This window comes from Canis lupus, chromosome 38 (genome assembly GCF_048164855.1).
Source record: "Canis lupus baileyi chromosome 38, mCanLup2.hap1, whole genome shotgun sequence".
In the NCBI taxonomy this organism is placed as follows: domain Eukaryota; kingdom Metazoa; phylum Chordata; class Mammalia; order Carnivora; family Canidae; genus Canis; species Canis lupus.
Window position 1 is genome coordinate 1286934 of NC_132875.1, and position 12327 is coordinate 1299260.

The window sequence follows — 12327 nt, forward strand, 5'->3', positions numbered from 1 at the left end:
TGAGCATGATCTGTCACCAGAAAAGGTACAATCTAGTGCGTATGCCAGATAATAAATCATGTCGATTGACTGTGACAACTGTTTTGAAAGAACGAACGAAGGGCTGCGAGAGCCAGGATGGGAGGGAGCGGCCTGGTGGACAGACGGTGAGGACGAGCCCTGCGGGGCTTAAAAGAAACTGAAACTACCCTCCATCCCATAGCATGAGTAATACGCATTGATTGTGGGGACTCTGGAAAGTTCAAGAGACAGCAAAAACTCACCCATAATTTCACCTCGCAGAATCATGCACTACCAACCTTTAAATGATTTCCATTCCGCTACTTTTCTAGGCACATTTTCATGTAATTAAGGTAATTTTGTATATATCGCATCCCGTTTTGTGACTTACTTTCCATCGAATTACACAATTTTCATATGCATCATTTAAAAGCTCCACAAGAGTCCTAAAATAATATTGTATTAGTTTGTTTACAAATGTCGCATATATTCATCTGTATATCCCCGGTCTCTCGTAGACCTACGTGTTCCTATGCGCACGGATATAGATCTTTACTTTCTTTACAACGTTGGGACGTGACTCTTAGTGTTTTTGTGAGATTTCTCCCACGGAACAGTATCACGAACATACTTCTTGACGTGGAACGTTACATTTTTTTATTGTAAAATAGGGTATTAAAGAGTTTATAAAATAAATGTACATTAAAAAAATAAATAAACATACATTTTAAGGAAACTAACCAAACACCCAGCTACCCTCCGCCGGGGGCTAAGAAACAGAAGACCGCTAGCAATCGAGAAGCCTCCTAGAGCTTCCTTTCGAACACTTCAAATCTTCACCAGTCACTATCATGAATTTTCGGTTAAAGCCATTCCACATCTATAAAAAGAGGATCCCCAAACAATAATTAGTGGTGCCTCCCTGTGAACATTACATGGAACCCACCCCCCGCCCCGTGATTGGCTTCTCTTACTCAGCATTATGCATGTGAGGTTCATGCACGTTGAAGTGTGAGGATGTGACGAGCGACCTCGGCAATCGCCTTATGGGGCCAGCAGGCCTTTCCTCTAAGGGACCCGGCAGACCCAGCCGACTTGTGGGCCGTACAGGCTCCGTCACCAGGGCTCAGCGTCGCTGCCGCAGCAGGAGCACAACCTCCACAACCCACGCCGGCGGGTGTGACTGTGTCCCAATAAAGCTTTATTTACAAAGCAGGCTCCCGGCCCGCGGCCTGCAGTTGGCCCGCCCCTGCTTTATAATTTGTTCATTCGAGGCTCTCTGTTGTGAGTTTGCTTCAATGTGTCCTTTCTGCTTTCGAAGAACATTTGGCTCATTTCAGGCCCCCCACCCACCCTCCACGATGAACAAAGCTGTTTTCGCTTCGTGTCTCTGTAGTGGTTCTGGATCAGACTCCAACGGTGAGCTCGCTGGCCCCTGGGACCCGCTGGTCTTCAACCTGAACAGGTCACGTCAAACCGTTTTCCAAAACGATTGTATCAGGTCACTCCCCTCCTGAGCTTCCACCGCTCGTGATCGTGATAGGGTTGATTTTCTGAGTCTGATGGCACGAGGCTGTGGTCTGCGTCTCACTTTGGCCTGGGTACGAGGATGCTGAAACCTGTTCACAGGCCGTCTGTGCTTCCACTAATATGAAATCCCTGTACGCTTTCTAAATCTATCTATAGTTAGCTGATCTTTTTTTCTTTTTGTTGTTTAAAGCTCTAGATATGGTAGATACTAGTGTTTTTTACCTGTTGCTTTCTGCTGTAAATATCTTTCCTTCTTCCTGCTTTTTGGAATTTGTCTCGAGAACTGGAAGTTAACGTTTATGTACCAGAATATATCATTTTATGTTTTGCATCTTTTCCTACCCTGAGCCTTATAAATATTCTCATATATTTTCTTCTAAACATTCCATAAGGTGTTTTGTTTCTTCTTAGGTTTTTAGTGCATTTGAAATCAATGTTTTTATGGTGCAATCTGATTTCACTCTTTCCCATACACGTAACCAATTATTTCATCATTAGTTGACTCCTCTGTGCTTCCCGCCAGCCTACGGCACCAGCTCTGGTGTGAAGAGTCCTCTTATTTCAGGACTGTTTTCTCCTGTTGGAGAGACTCTGCCTCTGTGCCAACACCGCACCTTCTTAATTACTATTAGCCTGATAATAAGTAATGATGTTTGAAGGGCAAACCTTTTCTTCCTGTTTTTCTTCAGGACTGTTCCGGCTTCTCTCAGATCTCTGTACTTTCATATAAATTTTAGTATCAAGTTACCAATCTAACAACCAACCAACCAAAAACAATCCATTTGAGATTCTGATTGAACTACACAGAATTCATAAATCATAGATCTAGGAATTCATAGATTTTTGATTAATTGGAATCTTCACAATCTCAGATCTTCCAACTTATACGCAGGGCCTGTTGCTCCATTACTTCAGTCATTTTGGTGTTCTTCATTAAGGTTTTGTGGTTTTTTTTTTTTTTTTTTATAAAGATCTATTTTCCTAGGTACTCTTTTTTTTTTTTTTTTTTTGGTACTTTGTATTCTTAAGCTAGTATAAACACTAGTCCCTTTAATTTACTATCAGTTTGTTGAAGTACAAAAATTTGATAGACTTTTATCATAAATTTTGTAGCAGAAAGCCTGCTAAACCCTCCTAATAAGGTTAATAATTTATCTGAAATTTCTTTTGGATTTTCTATGTACACAATCATATCATCTGTAAAGAATTTCTTCCTTCTCAATCCTTATAACTTTAATTTCTTTCCCTTGGCTTACTGGATTGGCCAGAATATTCAGGGCAATGTTGAAAAGAAGTGGATAAAGCACTCACTCTTATCTTGTTTCTAATCTTAAAGAGAATCCTTCTATATCTCCTCACTCAAGTATATGTTGGCTGCAGAATTGCTGTACACATCCTTTATCAGCTTAAAGAAAATCTTTTATTCTTAGTTTATTAAGCGTTCTTATAAGTAGACCCTGAATTTTATTTATTTGTGTATTTATAATAAATTTTATATTTTTAATAAAATTATATATATATAAAAATTATATATATATATATATAACTGAATTTTATAAATGCTCTTTTGGTAGCTATTGAAATAATCATTGACTTTTTTCCCCTTTAAACAGCTCATCTGAGGAAATGTATAATTGGATCGTTTTAATGTAGAAACAACTTTCACATTCTGAAGTAAAACCACCTTGATCGTGTACCCATTTTACACGTTGTTGGATGTGGTTTGATGACATTTGCTCAAGAATTTTACCTCTAGATCTGTGAGATCGGCCTGTTAAATTTGTTGTCAAGATAATTCCAGCTTCGTAAAATGAGGTGAGAGGACTTCCTCTTTATTACCTAACATAGGAATTTGTATCTCAGTGAAATCAATTTATCCTTGAATGTTTCATAGCACATATTAGTAGATTTCTCTTGGCCTAGAGATTCATTTGTAGGTTTTTCACTGCTGTCTTTATGTCTTAAAGTAGTTTTCAGGTTTTCTACTTCTTGATTCAGTATTGATAAGTGAATATTTTGCTAGAAATGTACCCATTTCATGGAAGTTTAAAAGCCTATTGAGGGCAGCCCAGGTGGCTCAATGGTTTAGCGCCACCTTTGGCCACAGCATGATCCTGGGGTTCCGGGATCGAGTCCCACATCGGGCTCCCCCATGGAGAGCCTGCTTCTCCCTCTGCCGCCTGTGTCTCTGCCTCTCTCTCTCTCTCTGTGTCTCTCATGAATAAATAAAATCTTTTTTAAAAAAAGCCTATTGAGAAAAAGTCATTCATAATGTTACTTTTCATCTTTCTGAGTCTGAAGCTTCTGTAACTGTGTCCCTTCATTAATTCATAGCTGAGTTTATGTCTTCACTTGTTTTTCTTGGTCAGATTTTCACGATTTTACCTAAAGTTCATAAACTTTTAACTTTATGGATCTTCTATATTTTATCATTCACATCTGTTTCACCATTATTGGTTTCTTCCCCCCTTCTACTTTATGTTGTTTTTATAACTTCTTAGAATGGGTTCTCATTAATTTTCAGTTTTGAAAAACAAGCATTTTCTTCTTTAAAAAAATTAAGTTCAATTTGCCAACATATAATAAAATACCCAGTGCTCACCACATCACATAAAAAACCAGCATTTTCAATGATAAACTTCCTTCCAATGTCCTGAATGCCTGGTGCATGTTGTGTTACATGATTCTTCTATTGCTGCTTAGTTCTACATATTTTTTTATTTCCATTGTAAGTTCCTCCTTGAACCATAGGTTAGATTTTCAAGCATTTCCAGTTTTTCAAGTGATTTTTTTTTTTTTTTTTTTTTTTTTTTTTTTTGGTGACAGATTCTAACGTAATCGCACTGTGGCCTGAGAATGTGGGCAACATTTTAGGAAAATCTAGTTTTAAGAAATTTTTGAGACGGACTTCATGGGCCATACATAGGATCAGGTGTCCTTGAAAAGAACGCTTTACTTCAAGCTTCCAAATACACTTGCTCCAGTTTTCAGTGTCTTTAACTAGTTCTACCACTGAATTTGTCATGTTCCTGGAAAAGGTGGTTGACGAGTCAAGTTTTAAACCAGGTCTTTGCAAGACTGAATCTCTGCTCTTGACAGGGTGCTCAGCAGGGGACAGGGTGGTCTCTGGTGCGAAGGGATGGTGCTGACCTTCTCTTTACCTTTCTGATTTGAGATCCTCAATGAAGACAACCAACCACACAGAAGTGACGGAGTTTGTTTTCCAAGGTTTCTCCAACTTCGGAGAACATCAACTCACCCTCTTTGCCGTGTTTCTGGCCCTCTACATCCCAACTCTGGCTGGCAATGTCATCATCGTGACTATTATCCATATTGACCACCACCTCCACACCCCCATGTACCTCTTTCTGAGTGTTCTTTCCACGTCAGAGACTTTCTACTCCCTGGTCATTATCCCACGCATGCTTTCCAGCCTCATAGGTCTGAGCCAATCCATCTCCCTGGTGGGCTGTGGGACTCAGCTCTTTTTCTTCCTTGGCTTTGCCATCACCAACTGTCTCCTGCTAGCAGTAATGGGGTTTGATCGTTACGTGGCCATCTGTAACCCTCTTCGTTATTCGATCATCATGAATTGGAGGGTCTGTACCATTCTGGCATCTTCGGTCTGTGCCTCAGGGTTCTTGCTCTCCCTGGTTCAGGCTGTGGCCATTTTCAGACTGCCTTTTTGCAACTCACTGATTGAGCATTTCTTCTGTGATGTTCGACCTGTGTTGGACCTGGCCTGTGCTACTCCAGTCATTAATGACATCCTGACCTTAGTTATAAGTCTCTTGGCCATTACAGCCCCTGCCACCTTCCTCTTTGTCTCCTACATCCTCATCATCTCCACCATCCTTAAGATCGCCTCAGCCGAGGGCCGGAAGAAGGCCTTTGCCACCTGCGCCTCCCACCTCACCGTGGTCATCATCCACTACGGCTGCGCCTCCATTGCCTACTTCAAGCCCAAGTCGGAGAACACCAGGGATCAGGACCAGCTGATCTCAGTGACTTACACGGTCATAACACCTTTACTGAACCCTGTGGTGTATAGTCTGAGAAACAAAGAAGTCCAGGATGCTCTGAGGAGGGTGGTGGGTAGGAAATCCCTTCCCTAAGACGAAATCTCTCTCCAAATAGACATGCACGATTTCTAGATGGAAGCTTATAGGTAAAATTATAGAGCAAGGGCTTTAGGTGATTGGCGAAATTTCCCCCATCACAGCCAGGGCCAGAGCAGAAGTGATGCTGGGCGCCAGCTTCTAATAATTGATTTTCATTTCCTCAACCCCTTTGTTAACATAATAAAAACATAAGTCACTCTGCAGACGTGTAAACAGATACCAGTTGGCCCTCTTCCAGGAGATAATTACAAGGTCAGGGTGTGATCTAGCATTCATCTCAAGCTTAAAGTGACCAGTCCACTTCGCTGAAGTATAAACCACATTAAAATCGTATGTGACTGAATCTTCTTTTCACATAAGTTGGGTGTTTGAACAAGTGGTTACTAGAAAGGATACTGTGCCAAAAACTAATCGCCTTGTGTTTTAATAAGATAAGCAAGGCAAAAATAGAGATATCTTTTAGGAAATGGGTTTGGGATCAGCTAGAAACCTTCTAGAGAGGAGGTTTTCGAGCAACCCGCTGCAAGTTTCCTGTCACACACATGTGGGGCTCCAAAAGGAACTGGGGTGGGGTTGGAGGGGAGTTAAGTGCAGAGGACTCCTAGCCACATGCGACAGCCATGGGGCTCTGGCCGCATCAACCAAGTGCACGTGACCCTGGTCTCTTTGTTTCTTCTGGCTGAACATAAGCCCCACGAAGGAGTCATTGTGGGGCTGAAAGCAATGGCTCCCCTGTGGACAAGATGACCAACGAAGAGCTCAGAAGAAGAGCAGACAGGAGGCTCAGGGAGCAGGTTGCTGAAAGAACCCTGTGAAATCGGCTAAGAAAGAAAGAAAAACTACAGGAGGATCCAAATGGGAGCTTCCAGTGAGAGGAGAGTGCGTGGAAGGACAAGGGGACAGTTGGTAGGGCAAGAATTTGGGAAAGGTCCTTTGGATTGGGTCTCCTCCTGCCCTTCCTGAGCCACGTCACAAAGGCAAGGAAGGAGAGTTCAGTGAAAATATGAAGAAGGGTCAACAAAATTCCTTTCTGATGAATTAGGTACTATTACTCCCAAAAAGCTAAAAAGAAAAAAAAAAAGTCAACAGTAGAGGATTTTTGACATGAAAACTTCCATGAAACTAAAGCAACTGAGTCAGAAATGGAATAATAGAAGACTATTTGCCGTTCCTCACCTCAAAAATATAAAAATGAACCAGGGTGAACAGGGTGAGACAAAATGTGTTGAATTACACGATGATGATTAGCAGCTGTAATTGCTGAGCAAATCAAAGTTACTATACTGAGCTCTTTGTAAAAAGATACACAATCAATATGTGACTACGTGGTATTCTCACTGTAGAACATTTCTGAAATGCAGAAATATCAAAATGTGTAAAGTGATCACATGCTTTTTCTATATGCTAAGTATGCAGGTACATAAAAACCTCACTTTCAGAAGGTTCTAGAATTCATTTTGTCATTCTGAGCTCCCCATCTGACAGGTGGAGGAAAGGTCACCTCGTCCTTTCCATGCAAACTGGGGCAATTTAGTGAATAAGCCACGTTACGGTAACCATAATTAAATTCAAGGTTCTGTTCCTCCCCACTTCTCATTCTCCTTGGGGTGAATCAGTCACGTTCTGGTCAAGTCTTCTAGTTTTCTCAGCTTAGAGAAGGAACCTGCCCTGACCAAGGTCACTGCCAACTGCCCCACGTTGGGTTCAAGGGAGATACACGACCCCCAGAGGCCATCTTTGGTGGCATCTATCCAGAAGGTTCTGGTGTCATCATGTTCTTTAACCAGCGTAGTCCCTGCACCTCATCTTATGACTTTTCTAGGGCCACTGCCCTCCCTCAGCCACATCTTGAAAGCATCTAGGCATTCAGCTACACCCCTGACCCGAAACAAAGAGGAGTCAGTGGGGTGTCCCCATGCCTCCCACCTGGAGGCATCACTCCCTCAGGCCTGCTCCACCCGTATTCTAGCTTTTTCTAAGAGGTTTCTCTGTGAAGTAAGAACATACTCTTTCTGCTTTTCCCAGCTCTACCTCTCCCTTCTACCCCACAGCAGGGCTTAGCTGGCAGATGCAAGACTGGGCCTTCCCCAATATGCAGCCAACTCCAGGGTTGTTGACTCCACAAGGCTGGATGCCTTTGTTTTGGCAGAAAAACCTGAATTCTTCCTAACTCTGTAACTTAGATCATACATTTCACATATAAAGGACTTCAGTCCTTAAGCTTTTGATTTTCACAATTATTTGTAAGTTAAAAGAGACTTTCCTCGCTAGAAAAGTTTGCTAAAAGTTAAAAACTGTCTCAGCTTTTAAGACGGATGTTTTAGTTATGAGTTCTAAAAAAATCTTTTTGAAATTCAATTGACTTTTTTCTGGATTCTTTTAGGTTTACCCTGGGGCAAATGAAAGTCCTGTGAAACAACGAGGAATGTGAACACAACGTAGAATTTTTATTCCGCTGCATTTGTATATTCCACGTCGACAACATTAATGATCATGGAGTTTTTCAATGCTTTATTTGCTAGAGTTAGCTATCTGCCATTACTTAGATTTATTTTTTTTTTTGGAAGTTCTGCTTTATTTAAACGTTTTACATAAATTTTAGAAGCAGCCTGTTCAATCTACAATCCCCACCCTCATCAAAAAAAAAAAAAATGCACACAGCATTCTTGACACAGTTAAACACATATAAGCAAATCACACCCTGGTACTATTTTATTGGGATCCTACTGCATTTCTAATGTATGGAAAATTGACATCTTAATCATCTTCAATCTCTGTATTCACCAACAGTGTTATTTTCCATTGGTTTAAGGCTCTTTTTGAATCAGGAACTTTTACGGTTTCTATAATTTTCTTTCTAAAAGTTGTATAGTTTTGTGTTTTACATTTAAGTGATCTATTTTGAGTTAGTTTATGTGTGAAGTTTAGGTCAAAGTTTAATTTTTGCTTTCAGATAGCCAGTTACTCCAGCCTTCGTTAAAGGTGATCATCCTCCATTGACTTGAATTTGCACATTCATCAAAAGTCCATCGAACCCGTTTCTGTGGATTTCTGGCTTTCCTTCTGTTCCAGTGAGTTACGTGCCTCTTGCTCCAATACTGCCCCGTCTTGATTAACATAGCCATATAGCAAGCCTCAATATCGGTTCGAGTATTCCCATTTTAATCTTTGTCAAGATCATTTTAGTTATGCTAGGTCCTGTGTATTTCATATCAATTTTAGAGGAAGCTTATCTATGTCCACAGAAAACCTTGCTGGGATTTCATACGAATTGTATCAAATTTATGGATCAATTTAAGGAGGCCTGACATCTTTATGATGTGGAGTCTTCTAATCCATGAACACAATAGGTCTCTCCATTTATTTAAGTCTCCTTTGATTTCTTTTATCACCATTTTGTAATTTTCAGCATGCAAATCTTACATTCTATACCTAAGCATTTCATTTTTCTTTGGAGAAATTGTGCTTTTAATTTTGGTTTCCAGATGCTCAGTGTTAGTTTATAGGAATGATTTTCACGTGTTGATATTTTATGTTGTGACTTTGCTTAAGTCACTAGTTCTAGGAGTTCTGGGCAGGGGTTGGTAGGTACCTTCAGTCTTTCTACATAGACAATTATGTCATCCACGTAACTATAGGAGTAGTTTCATTTCTTCCTTTCTGATCTATATGCCTCATTTCTCTTTCCTGCCGTATTGCACTGACTATAATTTCCATTACTGCCTTAAATGAGAGTGGTGGGAGCAGACATTCTTGCCTTATCCCTAATTTGGAGTGAGGGGTGTGGGGGACAGGAAGCATTCAGTCTTTTACCATGAAGGATAATGCTTTCTATAAGTTTTTTGGACATGCTTTTTATCGAATTGAGATAATTTTCCTCTATTCTAAACTTGCAAAGAACTTTTTGTCATGAGTGCTGGATGTCATCAAGTGTTTTCCTGTGTCAGTTGATACATGATCTTTCTTCTTTAGTCTGTTAATATGGTGGATACCATTGCCTGATTTGTGACTATTGATGTAGCTTTGCATTCCTGAAATAAATCCAGTTGGTCACAATGTGTAATTTTTTAAAAATTTTTATTTATTTATTCATGAGGGACACACAGAGAGAGGCAGAGACACAGGCAGAGGGAGAAGCAGGCTCCATGCAGGGAGCTCATTGTGGGACTCCATCCCAGGACCCTGGGGTCACGCCCTGAGCCGAAGGCACTCAGATGCTCAACCACTGAGCCACTACGTGCCCCACGATGTGTAATGGTTTTTATTTGTTGGATTTGGTTCCCTAATATTTTGTTGAGGATTCCTGCATATAAGTGCATGAGAGATACTGACCTGTAGTTTTATTTCTACAGCCTTTACATGGTTTAGGTACCAGGATAATACTGGCCTCAAATTATGGACTCAAAGTAAGTTGATCAGTATCCTATCCTCCTGTCTTCTAGAAGAGACTGTTCATACTTGGTGCTAATTTTTCTTTCACAGTTTGGTAATTTCTCCAGTGAGATCATCTAGGCCTGGAGATTTCATTCTCAGAAGTTTTTAGATTATGAATTCAATTTTTAGAAGACTACTCATTTTTTTCCAATGTTATAGGATTATTTAGATTGTATGGTTGAGTTTTGGTAGTTTGAGGACTTGATCCATTTCACGTTGTTGGGTTTATAAACAAAGTTGGTCACAGTACTTCCATATTATCCTTTTAATAGCTGCAGAATCTGTAGTGATACCCTCATTCCATTCCTGATAATTGTGACTTGTGTCAAGTTTTGTTAGTCTTTCTAGAGATTTATCAATTTCATTGATTTTTCAAAGAGCCCAATTTGTTACACTGATTTTTTTCTATTTTCTTATTTTCAATTTCATTGACTTCTGCTCTTTATCATTCTTTTTTGCTTGCTTTGGGATTTTGTGACTCTACTTTCTTTAGGTAGGAACTTTAGATTATTATTTTGAGAGGTTCCTTCCTTTCTAATGTAAGCATTTAGTGTTATAAATTTCCCCAGCAGCACAGCTTTAGCTGCATCTGCATGATAAATCGTACATTCATTTCCATTTTTTTCTATATTTTCTTTTGAGACTTTGACCTGTGGATTTGTCAGAAACATAATGCTTAAATTTTTATGCTTTTAGAACTTTTATCATCCTTCTGTTACTTTGAGTTTGTATCCTGACCATTTTGTCTATTATGTTAGAAGACTATAGACCCTACTTAAATCTTTTACTTCAGCAGGTAGTTGCCTAATTTAGGATTAGTATGCAGGGCCTGACCTACTTTTTTTGCCTGTAGTTTCAGTAACATTTAATTTTCAGAACATTTTCTGTTTTGGGGGGTGTGTTTGGCTTATCTGGTGCTGTTGATATGACTCCGCTGGTGTTGCCTGAGGGTTAGAAGGGATTTCCCCAAGCTGGAGAGGAGTCTCAGCTTGTGGGGATGGAGACTTCTCTAGACAGGTACTTGTTAGGGTTACATGCCCCTTATATGTGGGGATGGAGATCCTCTCCTACTTGTACACCCCACCCCTAAACTCATGTCGCTGAAGGATGGAGGGAAGTTGGAGGGAGGAAGGAAGCATCAGGCTCACATGTCAAAGAGGCTTCCAGAACTGGAGTTGGTGGGAGCAGCAGCCCTAGTGTTTCAGGTTAGGGCACGGAGCTACAGGCCCTTCGAGTAGAGAACACACTTTCCGTGGCTACTGTTAGTGCGGCTCCCTAATGGGTCCCCGTGCGAGTAGTGATAGGCTCACCAGCTACTGTGGGAGGGACTCCTATTTGATCCAGGATTGGGGGAGGTTAGGATTTCCTGCCACTGGTGCTGCTCCTCTTACCACCTAGAATTCTCCTTTGGTTGCCTCTTGGGTTATTTCCAGGGGTTATGGTTGTACTTAAGGGGAGAGATGAATCTATACCATTTTATCTGTACCAGAACTTCATTTTTCTGTAAATTTTGCACATTTCTTAAGTTCATTCTTTGACATTTCTTATAGTTTCGCAATTGAAAATGGCTTTTCTTCCATTATATTATTAATTGGGTTTTATTTCTGTGTAGCTAGGATGATGATAAATCTGAACCCAGACTCTTTATAGAATAATTTTGATGTAATAATTTTTCAGTGAATCCTCTTGGGTTATTTCCGAGTATTCTATTATATCACCTGGGAAATATTATAATTCTACCCTTTCCTTTACAGTTTTTATACCTTTTAATTCTTTCTCTTGATGTATTTATGTTCATCTGCAGACTTAAACAGAGACAGAGTTAAACAGAGTTGAAACAATACAGAGTTGTTTGAGAGTTAAACAATAATGGTTATAGTGATCATTTTGTTTCATTTAATGGGAGGGTTTCTCATTTTCCCCTATGAAGCCCGATGCTGGATTTTTAGTTGAGATACCTTTTCATGTTAAGGAATTATTTATCTAATCCTATTTAATTGAGTATTTTAAATGAAGAATAGAAGTCATATTTGATCATATGTCTCTCAGCATCTAGAGAGAAAGGCATATGATATTGCTCTTTTTATATGGTTTATGGTTTATTAAATTTATTAATAGATTTAAAAATTCAGAACCCTCCTTGTATTGCTGCTTTAATAGCTAACATATTGAATACTTACTATGTGTCAGGCAATTTTCTAAGGATATATGCTAATCCGCTGATTTCATCCTCAAAACAATC

General features: G+C 39.9%; 1 protein-coding gene across 1 annotated transcript; it reads left to right on the forward strand.

The window, feature by feature from the left end:
* Window positions 1–4712: 4712 nt before the first annotated feature.
* On the forward strand, window positions 4713–5645 carry LOC140626980 (olfactory receptor 10J1-like). Its single transcript, XM_072814913.1, has one exon. It carries the CDS (start codon window positions 4713–4715, stop codon window positions 5643–5645), a length of 933 nt encoding a protein of 310 aa, XP_072671014.1.
* Window positions 5646–12327: the final 6682 nt, after the last annotated feature.

Excerpts from the sequence above, each read along its gene's own strand:
- LOC140626980 (XM_072814913.1), top strand. The coding sequence starts at position 4,713 with ATGAAGACAACCAACCACACAGAAGTGACGGAGTTTGTTTTCCAAGGT.